The sequence below is a fragment of the Ambystoma mexicanum genome, chromosome 8, assembly GCF_040938575.1.
Source record: "Ambystoma mexicanum isolate Mex_15411 chromosome 8, UKY_AmexF1_1, whole genome shotgun sequence".
Classification (NCBI taxonomy): domain Eukaryota; kingdom Metazoa; phylum Chordata; class Amphibia; order Caudata; family Ambystomatidae; genus Ambystoma; species Ambystoma mexicanum.
In genome coordinates, this window is record NC_090929.1 from 1,617,604,657 (window position 1) to 1,617,626,172 (window position 21,516).

The 21,516-nt window shown below is 45.5% G+C and overlaps 1 protein-coding gene across 3 annotated transcripts in view; it reads right to left on the bottom strand.

Annotated features, from left to right (window-relative positions):
- Positions 1–21,516, bottom strand: part of AFAP1L2 (actin filament associated protein 1 like 2) — a 921,662-nt gene that overhangs the window by 173,322 nt on the left and 726,824 nt on the right. For all 3 annotated transcript variants that reach the window (XM_069611872.1, XM_069611871.1, XM_069611873.1), the window contains exon 8: positions 14,243–14,332. In XM_069611872.1, the coding sequence (XP_069467973.1) occupies positions 14,243–14,332 (90 nt within the window). The remainder of the gene's footprint in view (positions 1–14,242; positions 14,333–21,516) is intronic.

Here is a 21,516-nt window from a genome sequence, read left to right on the forward strand (position 1 = left end):
CCTCCCCCACCCAATCACCTTCAGCCTCTGCCTGCTCCCAGCACTTGCGCTTTACAAATGTATAATAAATGAATAAATAAAAATAAACATAACTGAGACTTACCATTCTCTGGTTATGGGAATAAATGAGAACTTGGTGGCATTGTTAGGCATGTAGGATTGCCGAGATGGTTTGTACAGAGTCTCTGATTGTAGTTTTAAGGTCGGTGTCTCTCTCTCTCTCTCTCTCTCTCTCTCTCTCTCTCTCTCTCTCTCTCTCTCTCTCTCTCTCTCTCTCTCTCTCTCTCTCTCTCTCTCTCTCTCTCTCTCTCTCTCTCTCTCTCTCTCTCTCTCTCTCTCTCTCTCTCTCTCTCTCTCTCTCTCTCTCTCTCTCTCTCTCTCTCTCTCTCTCTCTCTCTCTCTCTCTCTCTCTCTCTCTCTCTCTCTCTCTCTCTCTCTCTCTCTCTCTCTCTCTCTCTCTCTCTCTCTCTCTCTCTCTCTCTCTCTCTCTAGGTTATGGCAAGCAGAATGATTCAGAATGATTAGCAAAACAGTCTGATGACACACGAGAACAGTGAAAGTGGACAGGTATTCAAATAGTAGTGGTTGTAGTGTAGAAAAATTGTTTCTTGTTTCCATAAGGCAAAGTTCTGACCCACTAAATGTGCTGATCTGATTCCAGTCGATTCAGGCCTATGCAGAAGAACTTGCCCCTTTTGAAGCCATCATCCTGAATGAGTCCAGCATTTGCCCATTAATGAAACACCCGCACTGGGCATCACTACTGTGCCAGACTGATGGCCCATGCTCATGTTATCACTGATGTGTAAGGTACAGCCAAGACATTTTCCGTTTAAAACCTAGAATGAAATTTTAATTTTATTTTTTTCATTTTATTTTTTATTTATCAAAAACAGTTTGATTTTAACAAAAAAAACATAGATAACTTCTCCTTACAAAGCATAAACAATCTGTTTAAAATCCTTTCTTTACACACAGTCGTTTACTGTTTGCTTTATCATTGTCCTTCTCTTATCGCTATCAGCTTAAAGGCGTGTTGCAATATTTTTACCGTGGCAATTGACCAGGCAGTTTTTTCCCCGCTTATTAGGCATGGCCACCAAGTCTCTTCCTCACGAAGAGTAGAAGGTTCCAGGAGAGTTGCAAGATAAGATTGTCTAATGCCTTGTAATACTGGACATGAGTAGGTGTCGGACTGATTCCACTGCCTCCTCGCCTTTGCACAGCCTGCAGATGTTTGTTGAGCTTATACCTGTGATGTGTAAAATCTCGTTCGTCAGCAGTAGGTTTAACCTTGCTTTTTGAAGAGCTGTCTCATCGGTCTACTTGGAAATTTTTTGTAGATTGCCCCCGGATCGTTATATTTCTTTTGTAGGGATGGTAGATCGGACTTTTGTTCTTTCCAGCCTTCTCTTGTGTTGCGATCCAATCCTGTTCCTTTAATTTTCTTTTAACTTTGAGTGGATTTGACAGCAGATCTTCGTGAGAACAGGCAATGGATTTTAGTTGCTCTTTTTTTCCTGTTGCCCATGCTGTTAACATTTTAGAGCCACCTGTTTTGACTTCGTTGGCCATCAAGTTGTACAGGATTGGTGACTCTGGAAGAAGGATTCTTCTGTACAGGGACATGCTGTTATTGTCCACCGCTGTTTTTAAGGAGATCAGCCCCAAATCTTTCCTGATTGCTGATAAGGAGGTTGATTTGGGGACCGAGAATGAAATGTACTTTTCTAAAACATAAATCGTTGTAATTATTATAGGGAAAATTGTCAAGATCCTAGTTTTTTCCCACCAAACGCCCAGTAGCACAATGCCCAGTTCCTTGTACTGCCAGTCTCTCTGCTGTTTGCTGTTGCAAGTCAGTGAGCTCCCTGCCACGAGCCTCCTCAGCAACGCCAAACGGCGTGCTGATCGAAGGGACATGCTTTCTGGAAAGATTTTCAGTGCCTTTCATCAGTACCTTGCACAGAAGTTAGGGGCTTGCCACTTGGGCAGCATTGCACTGAGCTGTTGCATTGTAAGTAGTTTTCCTGCCATTTGAAAGTGCGCTTCCTCGCAGTACAGCGGCTGCAGTGCCGTCATTCAATGGATGTCTGGCAGACCACACAAAACAGGCAGAATGTAGAACTGAAAGCAAGGCCAGAAATGCGACATAGCTTAGAGTGGAATAGCCGGCACGATTCCTATGCAGGGCTATGGGAATGCAATGTTATGTTATGTTATCCATTTTGTACCACAAGAGTACAGTGCAGCTAACGCCAAAAGGCAGCCTGGCGCTACAAGATTTTCAGAACAACTGCACTAGCACAGCACCACTCTCAGAAAAACAAGGTATTTAATTTGAATGAATGTCGAAACTGCAAATGTGCGACAGTGGAGCGCAAGGCAATAGGTTGCAGTTTGGCAGCTGCCAAAAAAAGGAGCACCCATCAATTCTGACATACCGATATCTAGGCACGGAGATAAGCAATCTGTCCCTTGAACGGAGAGGACGGCAGGCTACATGGGGGCGGAACTTGTGCTGCAAATATTCAGGCCCCAAATCATGAAAAGCCTGAATGACTAGACACATGGATTTAAAATTCACTCGCTTGGCCACTGGAAACCAATGAAGAGCATGGAGGATCGGGGAAACATGGGCCATCTGCTGCAGAAACAAATGAACACCACATACAACCCGACCATGGAGGCAGCAAACGAAAGAACTGTGTTGCTGCAAGCACAAGAAACATTAACCCCACCCAGTGGTCGAAGTGTAGGTAAAGAAGTAGTGGAACTATGTTCCCTACTGGCCTGACACCGCTCCCCACAAAACCCCACCACCACGCTCCCTCCCACACCCAGTACAAACACCCGAACACATGCACCTGCTGTTTAAGAGAATGTTCAAGTTTCAACTTCATTCTACGTTTTAATTTTAAAACTAAACCATTCCGGAACAGTTCCTTTTTAAAAATAAAAGTATAGGAACAGTAAAACTTAATTTTAAAAAGTAGAGGAGCACAGCTCCCAACCGCTCCCGGCCACTTCGACCACTGACCCCAGCCATCCCCTCTAAAAACCAAGTGATGACGTGGTTCGGGGGTTTCTTGCACATGTAAGTTTGAAAAAATGAGCCCACATTGTGAATTTTAAAGCACATTTGGCCCTATATAGGAATTGAAAAGGCGATAAACATGCAAAAACGGACACATAACTTTTGTTAAAACGGAGAGATAATGTGGATTCAAGTAGGTCACTACTCAGTTCAAGGTGGTATCTTTATTCCAATCTGCATGAATGTACATACAAAGTTAGCAGCAGTTGCTTCACTGCTCTAACAAATCATAAAAGTCATGTATTAGTTCTTTCCATTTGTGTCTGGGGTTTATAACACAGGCTCCTTACCAATAAGGAGGAGCAGCAGGCTGTGATGGCTTGGTCAGCTCTCTGCGCTCCATCACCACTCTCTCTCTTGCTCTAAGTCTCGCAAGGATACAGGCGGACCCGCATCTCGCGATACTCCCTCTCCACATACCTCCTTTTGTTAAGCAGCTTGGTTCTAGACCATCACAAAGTTAGCAAACCTTGCAGGCCTCCTCTTCTCTAGTTGAGGCCGGCTCTCATTATCCTCCTTGCCCCTTGGTATCATCTCCACTTCGACGCCACTCTCTGACTGCACAGACTTTTCATCGTGCTGCAAGCCATCTTGATTTCTCACAAAGTCTGATGGTTCATTTGACTCTTTAACAGCTTCCATCGTGTTGGCGCCTACGGGGCATTCTCGTTCCCTTGCTCTTTCTCCCTCTCCAGGCACTTATTCTCGCCTGGCATAGTCTCAGAGATCACTGGGTTTCTTCTCAAACATGGCAATTCTCTCCATATTCCACTTAGGACCATCTTGGGTGCACACGTGGTTGGTACCTCTCTGCATCACTCTAACAGGTCTACTGTACGTGGACCATATTGCTTGATCCTTCTGTGGTAATCGAATTTAGCTAGATCATCTTTGTTATTAGTCTGTCCTTTGAACTGCATTATCCTCCCTCACTTTTGACAACCATGGAGGTACCAGAGTGGATGCTGCTCTTCTCCCCCTCAGCATATGGTAAGGAAGCACACTGATGATCCCATTGGGGGTCAGGCATTGGGCAGCTATGGCTTCTTTGGCTGTCTTGAATGGGTCCATTCCTGAATTGTGGCCAGTTGTAGTGCCCCTTTGATGAATCTATTGGTTCTCTCAACCAGTCCATTGGCTTGGGGATGATAGAGTGATGCTTTGATCTATTAAATGTTGTGATCCCTCATGAACGTCTCCATTTCACGGGAGACTAATTGAACTCTGTTGCCCATAACAATTTCTTTAGGCAAGCCTCCTTGTTGGAATATTGATGTGAGCACATCTATGAATGTGGTTGTTATGATGTCAGATACAAATTCGGCTTCTACCCATTTGAACAGATAGTCTATCCAAACTACCCTGTATCGGTGTTCGGGTGACATGCTTCAAGAGGACCAATGAAATCTAAGCCCAGCTTATGACACACCCCATACGGTATCTCAGTGGGGATCAATGGTGCTGGCCTAACCATTAGACGTTTGTCGCTATTTAAGCACTTGTGACATCTCTCCATCATGACATGTATCTGTTGGTCCATGCTGGGACACCAGTAGGACTCCCTCACTCGTCTTCTTGTCATGGTTCTCCCCAGGTGCCCCGAATGAGCTCTGACCATGATTATTTTTCTCATGCCAACAGGTGGAATGACTTGATTGCCACTTACTGATAGCCAGTCCGTTTCGGATATTTCATCAGCTACCATCCAGTATGGCCTCAAACCTTCTGAGATCATCCTTTCCTTGGGCCATCCCTTCCTGACCCATTCTGTGAGTTTCTCAAATCATCCACTGATGCTACAACACATTCTTCCTTCAGGAATGTGATCGCCACCTCTCTGGTAGGCGCGACATGCAGTCAGCTTGACCATTTTTCCACCGGGCAATATGTACGATTTTGTATGTGTAGTCCCGTAACTTGGCTGCGATGCAAGTCGAGGTGTGGATGTTTTCGTGCCACCACCTGGGATCAACATATGAATCAGTGGTTTGTGGTCAGTCACGAACTGAAATAGTCTACTGCCGGGCACATGCCAACATTTGCTTTTCCATTGTGGAATATTTCTTCTCTGCAGGTGACAGCGCTTTGGATGCAAATATCATCACGTTTTCCGTATCACCCTTCTTCTGGGTAAGGATTGCCCCCAAACTATAGGCACTGGCATCAGTCGTAATGATAGTTTTCCACACCAGGTTAAAGGGGTGAAGGCACGGAGCATGTACTCTTTCCCTTTTGACTTCCTCAAGCGCTCCGTTTTGCTCTTGACGCCAGTCGTACTCAGCCCCCTTTTTTAACAGTTCTCCTAATGGCTCAGTTGTTTCTGAAAATTTGGAAAGAAACTTCACATAATATATAGCCAGCCCAAGAAGGACCTTAACTCTTCTTTGCTGTATGGAGCCGGGGCTTTGACTTTGGCTTGCAATAGATTCTTCTTGGGACTGATCCCCTCTTTTGAAATCTTACATCCTAAATACTATACTTCTTTGGCCTTGATTACACATTTGTCATATCTCAGTCTCACATCCGCTTCTTGTAACTTGGAGAGTCATTTTCTCAGCACAAGGTTGTGGGTCTCCACGTCCTCCCACGTCCTATAATAAGCATATCATCTTGAAAAGTGAAACAAAGTGACTTCCTTAGGCTGCAGGTAAGTTCCATTTAGCTTTATTCACATCTTCTTAGATTACCTCAGATAAGCTTATCAGGAACAGTTTTATGGAACAGACACTGGCACCCATCACCCAGGCAGGGGCTCTCCAACTGCATGGGCTTGGAGCCCTCACCACAAACATTCTCTCATCCACACTATAACATTCGGCATTACATCATATGGCCCTGCCTACACTTACAAGTACATCACAACACATCTCCCTTTCTTCTAGAAACACCATACACACACGCACGTCCGTACAACATGTTACCAACACACACACAAAACACACGGTGCACCTTATTTAAAGAGATGCGCAACTTTGTAAGAATAACAATGGGAGGCACCCCCCTTCTCCTCTTCAACTCTGAATCCACAACGCGGACTGCGTCCCTCCCTCTCCAGTCTGGCTGTCATTTCAAGCGGCACACCTATACCATCTCAACATGCAATCACACCCCTATCACCTCAGGCCGGTGCGGATTTGCAGTCTGGCTGTCATTTCAAGCGGCACACCTATACCATCTCAACATGCAATCATACCCCTATCACCTCAGGCCGGTGCGGATTTGCACGGCCACTCGCTTTGTACGGCACGGCCACTCGTTTTGTACGGATTCAATTCCACTTACACTGGCGGAATGCATGACCCCCCTTTCTGCCCTTGTGGGAAACTCACATATTCCCAACCTCTTAACACTGGCGGAAGGCATAACACCCCTCTATCTACCTTGGTGGGAAACTCACAATCCCCAACCACTAAGCTCTGGTGGGAGTCATGACCCCCCCATCTACCTTGGTGGAAAAAATACAATTTCCAACCACTAACTATGACAGAGGCATGACCCCCTTATCTACCATGAGTGGGAAACATACAATTCCCAAAAACTCCTACTACGGGAGGCATGACCCCCCTTTTTACGCTTGAGGATACACTCTATTCCCAACCAACAACCAACACGGAAGGCATGACAACCCTATCTCTACTCAGGTTGATGTTCCCACACAACAACTACTCTATTTGTTTCTTCCGCTCACCACGCCAGTACTACAACATGGAGCTACTTAACATTCAACCCATACATCCTTGTTAAATGTTCTTTACCCCAGATGACAACTAACATTTTCTTTTTCTTTAAAACACATTGCTAAGAGTCCGTGGTTGTGCTCAACCTCTAGAACTGCAAAGCCTCAAAAACAATTGTTATTTCTAACTCAGTTCTCAATTTGACTGTCTCTTGGTACAAAATACCACTAGTGCACACATACTTCCTCCTCATTTCCCAAACAACCCACATGTGCCACACAGCCTACATATGCTGCACACAATTCTCTATCACAACACTTTATATGAACAGTATTCAACTTTACTTCATAATACCAGAGCTATCTCTAAATACTATTTTGCGTTGCTCGTACATATGACGCACACGGGAAAACGGGCGAGGACTCTCTAATGTGTTTTACTTCAACGCTGCGTGTCCACGTCCTGTAGGCTGGAAGCCATTGACTGCACAGCATAAAGAGGGAACAGAAGACACAAAAATCAAACTGTGTAGCCTACTTCAATATATCTCAGCTCCACGTCTTACTATTACCACTTGTCCAGCCAATGAGGAATGATCAGATGTGTATCTAAACTCAACATGTCTCTATCTCCAACCTTACTATTTACCTCTCAATGAAACAAAACCAAAACCTCTGGTCAGGTGTGGCCCGATCAGATGGCCCTCCAACATTCCGTTGATCACCTCATCCGTTTTGTTCTCACGCACAATGGGATCCGCTGCACGGTTTCATGAAAATCTGTTCCTCATTTCCTCGATAACATATGCAACTTCAGACCCTCACCGGATAGTACTACTTCTTCCTGGATGCCTCATCATGACAAAGCATGGCACTTCCACACCATAAGGTCCCTTTCTTTTTAGGAAATGGAACAACGCTTCCATTGAGATGCATCGCAGACCAACGGTCCCAATGATGCACAGAACGTGACCGTTGAGCCACGTCACTACAGCAGAGAAACTGCGTTCACCAACTCCCTCAGCAAACAGGTGATGTCATCACTTGCCTGCGAGACCTCTTTGCAGACGGGGCTCCGCTGAAGCTACACCCGCTCCACTTGCCCCATAAAGTCCTTCGATCCTTTGTGACTTGTCGTGCTCAGTCCATGTGTAAACTGAAGCCGAGCCAACCCTTGAAACAGCCGGCACCGACTCTGTGGGAGTTCTTCTCACCCCTTAATCTCACCAGCTCTCACTTGTTAGAGGCTATCCCTCACTTGGATCACATATATGCACAATAGCTGTCCATCTATAAAACTGCAGTTCCGCCTTTTTTCCGGAATACTATATGGTTAACCAACTCCCCTTTATTGGCCCCGGTTAACCGCTTGATGGAGCGTAACTCCCTTTACTCCATGCCACTTCTTTGCAAACCTCCCTCTGCCTTCTTCTTCTGGGGCTAGTACAGAGCTTCTTTATCTAGGGCCGCTTTAACTTTCTCTCTGTTTCCCCTGGGTGATGGGACTTCCTTGATAATGGGGGCAGTGGTTCCTTTTCTTCTTCTCTGCTCCCCTCGCTGCAGACTGGTCACTTATAACTTCAAACTTCTTGCACCCAGGTTCCTTTTAATCCCGGAAAGACTTCCTCGTCGCCAGTGAAACAAAGTGACTTCCTTAGGCTGCAGGTAAGTTCCATTAAGCTTTATTCACATCTTCTTAGGTTACATCATTTTAGCTTATCAGGATCAGTTACAAGGAACGGACACTGGCACCCCTCACCCAGGCAGGGGCTCTTCAACTGCCCAGGCTTAGAACCCTCACCACAAACATTCTCTCATCCACACCATAACATTCCACAGTACATCACATGCTTCTACCTACACTTCCAAGTGCATCACAACAAAAGGTTCACCATGCACTGGAACGATGTTCATCCATGTGTGTCTGGGATTTATAACACATGCTTCTTCCCAATAAGGAGGAGCGTCGGGCTGCGACTGCTGAGTCCGCTCTCTGTCCATCTCCAGAGCTAACATAAGGGAAGCTCTACAACAAATTCTTTACTTTCAAAGAGTGGGGGATGAGGAGAGATGGAAGGGAGCAGATGGGGTGCACGAGAGAACGAGCAAGAGGAGGGCAACCATACAATTGCCGGAAATCGTTTGAGGTATTTGTAGGCCAGTCCATCCCTAATGGTAAGGCGGGAAGTCCAGGATCTATTTACCTGAGAGTGAACTCAGGATCCTGTCTCAGTCATCAGCGACTGGAAAGCGTCAGACTGTCAGGAGGCTCACTTTGGGAGTTGCAGGAATCCAGTGCAGGAGTTGAGCGCATGGAACTGTACCCAGAGAGGCTGGCATGGATCCTGCTCTATGGATCTGAAGATATCACGGCGGGCGCATGGTTGGAGAAGACTTCCAGGATTACGAACAGTGCTACATCAAAATGCATGCAAAGTGTCAAAGGAAACAACCCTGCGTGCTAGAAGCTTAAGCCAGAAGACAGACATACAAAAATGCCTTATAAGATTCTTATAAGTAGCATATAGGAACTTGTGAAAAACTAGAGGGATTTTGAGAAAAATAATAATAACTTTATAAAAACTTAAATGACGCCCAAATACTTATTGAATTCTTATAACATCGTATGCTATGATATGATAGGTTATTTATAATGTGCTTAATACCCAGAGGTTTCTAAGCACGGACCTGGTGATCGAACTTGAGATGCTCCATGTCGTCTTGCTTCAAGGTGAGCGCGCTGCCCCTGAGCGATCCTCCTGAGACTAGTTTGAAGTAGGATTTATGTAAGATCTTCTAAGATTCTGATCAAATTCATATAAGGAAATCAATAAGAAATTATTGTATTGGGAGACATCGCAGGTGACGTGAATCAGCAAAATTCAAGTATTAGGGAAGGTAACTGCCAGGGAGGTTATGGGTGGTGTGAATCAGCGATAGTAAAGTGTTAGGGAAGTGTTAGGGAAGGGAACTGCCAGGGAGGGTATGAGTGGCGTGAGTCAGCAAAAGCCAAGTGTTAGGGAAGGGAACTGCCAGGGAGGGTATGAGTGGCGTGAGTCAGCAAAAGCCAAGTGTTAGGGAAGGGAACTGCCAGGGAGGGTATGGGTGGCGTGAATCAGCGATAGTAAAGTGTTAGGGAAGTGTTAGGGAAGGGAACTGCCAGGGAGGGTATGAGTGGCATCATGCACGCGCTTACGTGACGACGTCATGTGATAAACATCCCGGGTCATCAATTCCTCCTCTCCTCATTTAATCTTTTACAAAGTACACAAATACTTACCTTGGAACAGCCACAACAGTTACACTATCGTGATGTCCTTTTTTAGACACTGCCTTTGGCATATCTTTTTATTTTACTCAAGTGTGACGACGAGGACGGGGCACACGCATGCGCGTGATGACGTCACGCCACAGATTACAATATAAACACCTATGGTGTTCCAAATGGCGTCAGCTTCCCTTACGGACTCCGGTCTCCATTTGGCAGCGCTGTTGGTTTCCAGGCAAGATCTTCCCTACCTATTGGATTTTCTGATATTCACAGGAGTTCGCACTGTGTAGAACCCTCTCCCTACAGAGTATTTTTTTCACTCTTCCCCATGTTATGTTCCCCTAGTCTCATTGGCTATCTGCCGAACCCATTCAAAGTCATTTGCATGGTCAAGCTCTGGCTATCTTCCAAGATCTTCCAAGCTACCTTCCTCAACCACAAAATATTGGAACCACACTATGGTTAAGACGTTAAACCATTGTCCAGGAATACTGCTTTCAGTTGTAAGTCATTTTCTATATTAGCCCCCCCCCTTTTTCTTCCTCAACATGCATAGCATACTCACTTACTAGCTTCTTATACCCACTCCTCTTTTACAGACATGATTTTGTTGTCTAAACACGTCTAGAACGGACTCCGCGATTGACCGGGATCGCAGACTTACCATCTTTTCTCTTGAAGAAATTTTATTTAAAAACACAAGGTTAGAGCTATTTCTATTATTGGTCTCTTTGTAATTGACAGTTTCTATATTTGTCTTATGATCATAGAGTTGATTTTGTGCGCAGCACCATTTATAAAGTAATTCCAAGACATTGGCTTACAGCTTTACTCTAATCCAAGAATAATGGTACTTTACCAGCTGTTAGAATGTGTTCTACTCCCTGACTTTGTACCTCTAACTATGGATATCCAGCTTAAATAAATCTTATTCAAGTAGACTATATACTAATTGAAGTGTGTTGAAATGACTATTCCACAATGTTGTTGATGGAAACATCACTCTAATGTAAATTTTGTACATATCTTTCCCTAGAACTTTTGATTTGCCCCTGATGAAGAGTGTTGTACCACTCGAAACGTGTTGGGCCTTCCACAGTTTCAACATCAAGAATAAAATTGAATTTTGGCTCTTGTGACCTAATTTGATTGAATGTTTATTTCCTTAATATTTGACTTTTTTGAACTTTATTTGATACAAAGGATCCTATTGATACAATTAGAAACATTGTCTAAATAACAAACCAATTGTTGGTCTGGTTTTCCAGATATTAGAAAGTGTGCAGGGGACGCGAGTTCCCAAATTGGGAACTAACGTTGTTTCTTGGTAGCACGTGCCACCCCAGGCCACTCCCTGGACAAGCCACTGCAGAATAGATGTCCGTAGTTAACGGGATTGGCTGGTTTACTCATGATGTTCACAGGTGCACTCATGTAGAATGACAGGACATCATCATTTTGTAAATGAGATTAATTCTTTGTTGCACATGGAAGGTCCGTGAAATGTTTGAAACCTCAGGCCTGTAACTGAGGCCTCTGGGCCGTTACCACCCGCTCCAGCCGTTGGAATGGGTGCTTAACGCCATATATTAACAGTAAGAAAATATGAGTTCCTTTATTGGGGCAGAGTCAAGGGGGGTCAGCATAACAAGGTGCAAGGAGTAAAACTGAAATAATCATAATAATAATAATAGTTTACTTTTCATAGTGCCCCATGCCAGATTTCCACCCACTTGTTAGGCAGAAACCTGTGCAGTTCCCTTGGGGAACACTGCAAAAGATTTAAGACTACAGGTATAGCAGTAAACCCACTTGGTAGCAGTCTGCACCACCCAGATTTACCTGGTAGCTGTGGCTGAGCAGTCAGACTTCCCTCAAGAAGACTTAGGCAGTATGTAAAGTATACACAATATGTACCCAGGCACAATAGCACAAGCAAACACTGACCAGAGCTTGGTTTCAAAAGTATATAGTTATTTATTTATCAAACACACATAAGTTGAAATCACTCTAGCAAGATATAGTAAAAACACTTCAAACACAGTTATAATGAAAGCAGTTTCAACCCTTACTCCTATCTAGACAACTCTAGGTTAACACCACATAATTAAAACAGAGGTGAGCGCTTAACGTTAGATGACACTCTAGTAGGTTCAAGAAAGGGGTAAAAAGAGACAGAAATGGGTTAAACACACCACTCTAAGGTCCAGAACACTTGCAATAGGCTCAAAGAAGCACAAAGTCACAGGTGAGCAAAAGTCACTAGGCAGGGCCCACTCTTAGAGTAGCCGGAGCGAAAATGTGCCCAAGATCACACTGTTATTAGGGATTCAAAGTTTTGCAAAGAGTTAGAAAGAGTTTAGAGTGGCTTAGAAAGTTTAGCCAGGGTGTTCCAGGCACTCCCAGGTTCGAAAGCCGGGGGCTAAATCTACCCCGTACAGTCGGTGGCAAGGGAAGCCAGGCGGAACACGGTACCTTAAGCGGAAAGGATCCTCCAGCGGTGGCAGTTGTTCCAGGCAGTGGCAGCAAGGCTCGACGTCGGTCAGGGGAGAAGAAGTTCTCGCTGAAGAGCAGAAGAAGAGGGTCGTTGCACTGCCCGGGAAGAAACCAGCCGCGGAGTCCTCCGGTTAAAGGGTTGTACCGACTTTCGTGGTTGGGGTAAAAGTGGTGGGGTTCCGGTTGCCGGGGTGCTTGGCACTGGCAAGGCGGCCACGAGATACCTCGAGAAGCGAAAAGAAGGTGAAAACTGGTTGTCCCCACCAGTCAAGGGAAGGAGCCACTCCGTTAAGAGTTCTCCTCGGTCGTCGGGAAAAGTGGTGAGACGGTTCAGCAGGGCTCCACCGGGTGGTGTCGTCGAAGCAGGTCGGCTCAGCTCTTCCCTCGTCGGATTCTTGGTCCTGTGGCGACTTCTGAAGTTCCAGTCCCCAAAGCCCTGCTTTTATGCAGCAAACCCCCATTCACCCAGCCTAGCTGTCACTCAAACATGCTAAGTGGTGAGCCGGCCGGCTCACCACGTGGGCCAATCAGGACGGAGTGCGACTTGAGTTACCAAGGTAACTCAGTCCAGGGTGCCTAAATCCCCCTCCACCCCTCCTAAGTACCCCAGACAGAGTGGCACCACTTTGGAGGGCTTCTGTGGAGAAGCCCGCCAAAAGTGGAACAAAGGGCTCCACTTTGGGTCAGAGTTACAGAGGCGAACGCCAACGCCATTTTAGAATCAAGTTTTGGCAAAAAGTCCCAACCGGAGTTATAAGAATAAATATATAAACCGGCGGTATGTTTAAGGCTACCGTAAATAAATAATTAAATGTGTTAGCCTAAAACAATGGGAAATCCCATAGGGAAATATTCGCGGTCGAATATAAAAAGTAGTTTCCACTGCCACCAGCCAAAACTCGATCAGGGGGGACGGAGACGTGCCCCCTCGACTAACAGACCCTGGGGCAATCGAATTGCCCCAGCCAGTACGTCCACAATATGATGGTTTGTACTGGTTCTGTTCAGGATTCAAGACTAGCAAAGTCTTTGGTGACTTTACATGCCCTGGGAGACAGTAGTCAGTCCCAGGGTATGGAGTCTATGTTGGGGAGTCCCTAGGACACCCCTGGGTCACGGCACAGAGGGTGCTGTGTAACCCACATCACAAAAATACATGAGGCCCTATGGAGTAAAAGACCCCATAGCCCATTCAACACAAGGTTTAACCAAGAAAACACACTTCAACATGTCCAAGAGTGAGGGTAAAAGAGTCTCACTCTTGGCAGGAGAAAAAAAGAAACCCCAGAAATCCAGCAAAGCTGCTGGGGGACTCACTAGGTAGGGAAATTCAGCCTAAACAGAGAATTCTCCCTAACACCACTTCTAAGAGCTGTTTAACTCAATGTATTCATACTCCATTTATCAAAATCGCAAGGATGAAGGGCTAAGTCAGCTGGGCTGGGGTTCAAACTTGCGAAGTGCAGGCTGGCCCCATGTTGGAGGCGATTGCTTAACTTGTGAACTATCGCTCCATAGAGTGTTAGGAATGAATGGTGAAGCCCTTTAAATTCTTCTGAAATCAAAAATACATTTTAAATTATGCAATGACTAGAACCAGTGCCGTGTTTAAATGTTTTTTTTTGTCATCTGGATATGAACTCGGCACTGTTCAGGAGACTGTTCAAACCTTTGTAAAACGAACACTGACTTTAACACTTACTTTCGAATTACAGTGCCGCTGTGTGTCACTGCTATACTGGTTTCCTTCCGTGCCCCCGCTGGGCTGCTGGCTGCTGATCTCCTGGATTACCTGCATGCAAAGAAAACATACATTATTTAAATAACACCTTCATCAACCCTCCCCCATCTATAATAAAAAAAAGATGCATATATGCACTAGATCACCCAAGGTGAGTTGCCCTGGGTGCAATAGCTCCATCAGAAGTAGTGTGGTTACACATGCTCCAAAATGAAGAGAAATCCCAATTAGATCAAAGCCACATGAGATACAAAAAAGGTGGACTATACCGTGATAGGATAAATGTATGAGTGCCCCCCAACTGTGCCTTGCTTCCCCTGACTTGCCCTTTAGCCTGTCCAGAATAAGTCTGTCTTAGGTTTTACCTACCTAGAATAACCTTGAGTCAGTCAAAGTGTAACACTGGGTTTTTCTTTCCCTGGTCTGTTTTAGACAGACACAAATACAGTCATGGGTTTACACCTGCCTTTAAGTTCCTTATGGCTCCTGTAAAAAGTGTATAGGTTTTACTTACCTTGAGTATAACTATGTTATCCTAAAATAAGTTAGAGTGATTGCTTCCCTTAGTCTGTGAACTGAAAAGCAACTGTAATTGAATATTACACCCCAAGGTCCAACTCCCCTTGAATAGCTGTGTTTTCCTGAATCTGAGTTATAGGTTTATACTGTTCCCAGAACCTGTGTTTCACTAGATCAGATAAGTATGTTGTCCAGTTGACATCTATGTGATTTCCTGCTGAGCATCACGGTACAACTGATAGGGTCTACTACACTGGTATTACTGAAAGTAATCTAAAAGTAACTGTTTTGGTCTTTACTTCACTAGAACGCCTGTTAGGTGTTCCAAATAAGGTTATATGCTCTGGTCTGTGTACCTTCAAGCATAGTGTGGTTTTATATTGTGGTTATATATAATGTGATAGTACTTATTTCCCCTCAAGATTTACTGATTCTACAGCCCTCTCTCCCTCCTAGGAAAAGCCTGGCTGCTCTGTCTACGCTACCATAAACTCAGGTGGTACAGCCTTATACTAAGAGTGGAGTTTTGTACTGTCTCAGTTGAATGGTTTTACTAAGCCCTTTGTTGGCAGAAAAACTGTCCTAACACACCGTCAATTGCCTGCATGGGAAAATGTCGAAAAGCTAAAAACATGTGGCATGGGAAAAAAGTGAACAGGGTTCTAGATTTCATACAACACACACATTCCAAATTATTTTTCTGGTATTGCCCCGACCGAAGGGAGAACATTGTGAGAGGAGCCTTTTACTAAGCAAATGCTGATGGACCTACATGCTCCACAGTGAAACACTGGTGGGTGTAATGAACTCCAGGATTTTGTTAGCTTAATTTAAATGTAGCCCTGTGTATGCAGTAAGGGCAAGTAGATATTTCACGAGTATTTTCAACCTAATTCAACCCCTGGGGTACCTATAATTTTTGGTTGGAGCTGAAGTGAGATGGAGAGAAACACCTGGATCCTGACTGGTGAATTCATATAGAATTGTGTGTAGGTATATCCATATTATTATTATTATACAGACAGGGTGGTCGCTGCCCTTAAGGTTCAGGTGCTTCATGTGACAATGCCTCCAAGAACCTTTAATCAACATGCTCATGTCAAACTCTAAGCAATCGTGATTAATGTCAGGTGTGTAGACTTCACCGTAAGCCTTCCCACGTGCATTAACCCTCTGAGTGCGCTTAGGACATGACGTATTTTATGCATATATTTCTGTATACACACTAAACATAAGAAATAGCCACTTTGCACAATGCATCATATTTTTGCAGTTTGAGGCCCTACAGCAAACCAATTTATTAAATTCTATTTACCCCTTGTTTGATGAGATTGACCTTCTGAGCGCCAGCCCCCGCTGCCAAGGCGCCCTACTGACTGCAAAGCTATAAAACAAATCTTTTGCCTCTGGGTCCTTGTGACCTTGAGGTATGAGGAAATCATGAATCTTAGATCCAGCCACCATTTTAAGCAATATAAAATTCTAATCTAAATCCTTGGCTGAGCTACGTAAGGACTTTAAAGGGATTCAGGCCAAGTGCGAAGATCTGGATTCTCGTTGAAGGAGGAGCAATATCTGTATAATAGGGGTGCCTGAGAGCAATGTGCAGGGGAGGATGGAGTGGTGGAAGATCTGTTGGAGAAGTTTCTAGATGCTGTCACCATATTTCACGGTTGAGCATGAACATCGGTCACTAGCCCCCAAACTCAAGCAGGGGCTCTGCCCCGACCCATCATCACTTGCATCCTGAATTATCGGGAATAGGATCCGATTCCACTGTAAGCAAGAGAGAAGGGGGAGCTCCAATATGAGGCAGACTTTTCTGTCGCTATCCAAAATGAGCGCAAGTCATTTCAAGGTGTTAAGAAACTCTTGCGGGAGAGACGTGTCCAGTAAACTCTGCTGTTTCCCGGCATGACTGCGCTTCCAATACTGGGAGCAGACATTCTACTTCATGGTGCCTGAGGATGCGGTCAGATTCATCGAGAGGAATATCCCACTTGTAGAAAGCAGACTGAGTTACAGATGTTTTACGGGATAGCTTGGATGGCCGTTGTGAAGGCTCCAACATGGCTCCCAGAGAGAAAGGATTGTCCTGGTTGGGGGATGGATTAGCATGGGACTGAGATATGCTGCTGAGGGATTCGGTGCATGGGAGTGAGCGGCTCTATGTGGCAGATGGTGCCAGCCTAGATTATGCATGACTAATCCTTAGCTGTGTAGTAGCATTTGCGTGAGCGACATGTACATCAGTCCGTGCTGCACACTGAGCTCAAAATATCTGCGATGTGTAATAGCGTAGTTGGTCTCAATTCATAAGTTTGGCAAAGTCCTTGGGTAACGAGACAGATGCTGCTCAGTTGGTATATACTTGCAAGTAATGGTGTGACACGTTCTCCTTGCACTGCCCTCTAATTGCGAGACCGCAGTTAAAGGTTTTCCTTTAGGGTTGTTAGGTTTAAGGGATACATCACATGTGTTGGGGATGTGATGAGGGAGGGGGATGGTGGCGAGGGGTGCACTTGTTAAAACATGCGTAGTTGCCTACCAGATATGTAAGAAGTAGTTTTTGCTGTGAGCACGGTTGCATGGCAGGGTGTGATCTTTGGTTGGCAATGGGCGATGACAATCAACTGAATGGGACAAGGGGTACATTTATAAGTAGGAATATCAGGGGGCTCAAAAGCCCAATGAAAGCCAGGAAGCTGTTGGCATATGTTGAGCGCCACAAGATCCAAGTGCTGATGTTGCAAGAGACGCATACCAATACAGTGATACACAAAGCCTTTGCCAAAAAGTGGGGTTTACAGCAATACTATACTGATTACTAGACAAGTTCAAGGGGGGTATTAACCTCTATCCATAGAACAGTGCAGTTTTAGCTCATATCCTCCAAATGTGACCTAACTGGGAGATTTGTAATAGTGCATGGGGTGGCTCTCCTGATGATTAATGTATATGAGCCGAATATAGATTACCTTGACTTCTTCTGCCACATCTTTACACTTTGCAACGCGATACCTGACATTCCAGTAATGTGGGGGGAGAGATGAATACTATTCTGGACACGGGGCTGGATCACTCCAGCACGACAAGCAGGGAGCTAACTGGGGCAGCTCAGGCACTACGGGAGGGCATGGCGAATAGTCAATGGGTCGATGCCTGGGAGATATATACACGGGGGCGTGCAACTACACCTTTTACCCAACACAATGTCATTACGCATCCACTATTGGGTGGTATCAGACTTCCTGCTCACTCAAGTATTGGAGTGTGAAATGCATGCACGCACATTCTTCGATCATTCGACTAATATGCTTACTGTAGTATTGGGTAAGGGAGTCTTTGGCAGACCACCATGGCGATTCAAGCCGCTGGCCTTGCTTTACTCTGCCTTTGAAGCCAATATCCGGGAACACATCCATATCTTTTTCGAGGCAAACAAAGGAATAGTGGACTCAGCTGGGATTTTGTGGGAGCTTTTCTCCAATAGTACACAGCGCTGTATGCAGCACGTCGGGGTAAGACCAAGCATGAGAACCTGTCACTCTTGGGTGGGCTCCCTACATCTCAGCTTTTGCAGGAGTTGGCACAGAGGCTAGAAGAGAAGATGGAGTTGGAGGAGATACTAGCAGCCATTGATAAGTTGCTGACTGGCAAGGCTCTGGGAAGGGATGGACTGGGCACAGAATCCTATAAACGGTATAAATCGGAAGTCAGTCCTCATATGCTCTGGCTATGGTAAGAGTCATTGAGGAGTGGGGAGCTGCCAACGGCACTAAGGGAGGCGGTCATAATGCTCCTGCTGAAACCTGGGAAGCCGGTGGAAGAGAGGGGGTCCTATCGCCCTCTCCCGTTGATCAATGAAGATACAAAAATATATGCCAGGGTCCTTGCCATGAGACTGCTGCTGTTGATGCCCTTTCTGGTGATCCGGACCAATCAGGCTTTTTCCCAGGCAGTCAGTTCCACAGTGTTGAATTTGCTGAGGCTTTTGAATATTATGCCACAAGTGAACCCAAAGGCCCAGGTGCTGGCTGTGATGCTGGACCCCAAGAAAGCGTTTGACTCGGTGTCATGGAACTTCCTGTTCGATGTGATGAGTCACTATGGCTTTGGCTCATATATGATCTCATGTCTTCATATGCTCTACACATGGCCGATGGAAAGAGCCAGAGTCAGATGCAGGACATCCCACGTGTTTCAGTTGGGCAGGGTGTTGGGGGGATTATTCATTTTTATGCTTCACCCCCTCTCCTAGTGAGAACCCCAGTGCTGTTAGCTGGACCTTTGGGCCTTTTTTCTGAAATCCTGAATGAGTGGAGTCTTCTTCCACTCATTCGTTCTTCTGGGCTCTCTCTTTTGGAACTCTATTCTTTGCATTGTACCGGTACTATGGAGTCTGTCTGCTCCATAGATCTTAAAGACATCTGTATTTTACTATTGCAGCACACAGCTCCTTATGGGCAGTGCTGCTGGGGACCCTTGGGCCCTCCTTTCAGATTATTCTCCTTATCCTAGAGTAACTACAGTTCATAAGGATAGAGAGATACTTAGTATCTCTGCTAAAACTTTACAGTGTGAGAGATTGGCACACAGAACCTTATGTGAAGTGCCAAAGGGAACCCTAGTATTCCCCCTTCTCTCTACTCCTGTGACTTTTTAGTCACATAGACAATCTCCTAGTTATGGCTGGTGGCAATGGATGTGTTCTACCAACTATTGTGTGCTTTTTCTACCGCAGGCTATGTCCATAGCCCCGGAAGTGCACAATATGGGCACCCAAGTACCAACCTGGGGCCTCCCCCTTTTTTCGCCATTACTTGTGTGGTTGTTCTTTGCTAGCCCTTCTACCATTCTGGCAGGGGTAGGCGTGTGTGTATGTTTTGCCTTTGGCGGGAACCCTTGGGTGTCCCCGTCTAGGCTCCTGAGTGTCTGGGCAGGAAGGAAGTGGGGGAGGAGTTTTCCAACCCTCTATCCTTTGTCTGCTAGAGTGCCTGAATAGAACCAACTCCCACTGGGGATCTGGCTGTCCTGACTGGACAGCCAAACGCCCCTTTCTGTAAAATGCTGACAGAGATTGAAGAGGAGTGTGTGCTGGAACTGCATAAAAGGTGAGGCTCCTGGAGTGAAAAGCAAGTCGCCCACTGAAAGCTGAAGTAACAGAAGAAGAAGACGACCAGAGACGCCTGAAGACCCTTTGCAACACTGTGAAGCGACCACTGCTGTCCTGACCTCATTTCCTGTGCAACAGAGGAACTCTGAAGAGGATGACTCCTTCCCTTTGACTGGTGGGAATAACCAGTCCCAAGATGAACTTTGATTTGAACCATCTCCTGAGGTCCTCTGAGGTTCCAGAGCTGTGGAACCCCGAAACCACGAGACCTGTGCCCATTTCAAGTATCATTGTGTAAAGACCAAATCCGTCCAAGTATTTGCGCAGACCTCAGGGACACTCCAGAGAGCCAATCCAACTTGTCCAGACCCCCTCATCAGTGTGTGGGACTGCAGGAACCGAAGAAGATTGAATGGGTGAATTGCATCCTTTGTTGGTGCTGCAGAAAATGCTCCAAAACCGCAGTGACCAAAGAAGTTGAAGAAAGCCGTGCCAGAGGTCCTCCCTCGATACTGCTGCTGAGAGAGCCTGTCGTCCTGCCTTGCGTCATCAGACCAAGAAATCCGGAGGTCGGGTCCAGTGCTGCAACATCGCGGAGCATCCACCACAAACATTTCCTTCAAACCTAAGGTACTGTGGAGGAAAAGGTATTTGCTTACCTTATTCCAGAAAGTAGCTCCAGAGCGTTGGAGTGCACGTAGAGGTGTCCAGGGCAACCCCCTCTTACCTCCGGCTCAAGCCGCTGCTTGTGTCCCTTTAGCAAGCCCTTTAACATGGTCTCCCATGTTCGTTAAGTCTTCTTGCATCTTCTTTCCTAGAGACTAGAAAGTATCCACAGGAACATTTGACTTCTGCTGCTTTTCAAGACTTTAAGTCTCTCTGAACTGCCTTTTGGCTTGGGTTGGGTTCTGGACTTGAACAGACTTGCTGAAACTGCCTCTAGAGCATGATGCTCTGCTAGGATAACACTAACCAACTGTTTTCCTTCCCAAAAATCACTATCTTATATGTGTATGCTAACTAAATGCAATTACTGTATTACTTTGTGGGGGCGCGTTTTTACCGATAGTACTGTCAAACTCCTGTAACAATTGTATGCATTTAGCAACTACTAACTAAGAAGTGACCCTTCGAAAATATTGAAAAGTATACCTGTATGTGTTGGTTTATTGTGCTATGTATTTAACAGTGACTCTTGTTTAAAAATAATAAATCTATATTTTAATATAAATGTATGTGTAAGTGTTTCTTTGATGTGCATTGCTAACTGGGTTCAGTGTACTTACGTACAGCTGACATCTTCCTCTTAAGATAAGCCTGACTGCTCTGCCACTCTACCAAGGTCTCTGAGTAGTACAGACTGATACTAAGAGTTGGGGATCTACAAACACTGGGATAGCTTACTAAAGGTTTGCCTCCAAGTGGGGCTTTAGGAAAACTCCCCTAACAGAGGGGCACGCGGCGCGGTTGGCCACTATTTCCCCTTCTCTTTGCGCCTGTTGTTGAACCATTGATGGATCTGTTGAGGCATAGGCATGGGAGGAAGAGGTTGAGGTTGGGGGTGATGCCCGACATAGTGTTGCTATATGCGGATGATGTC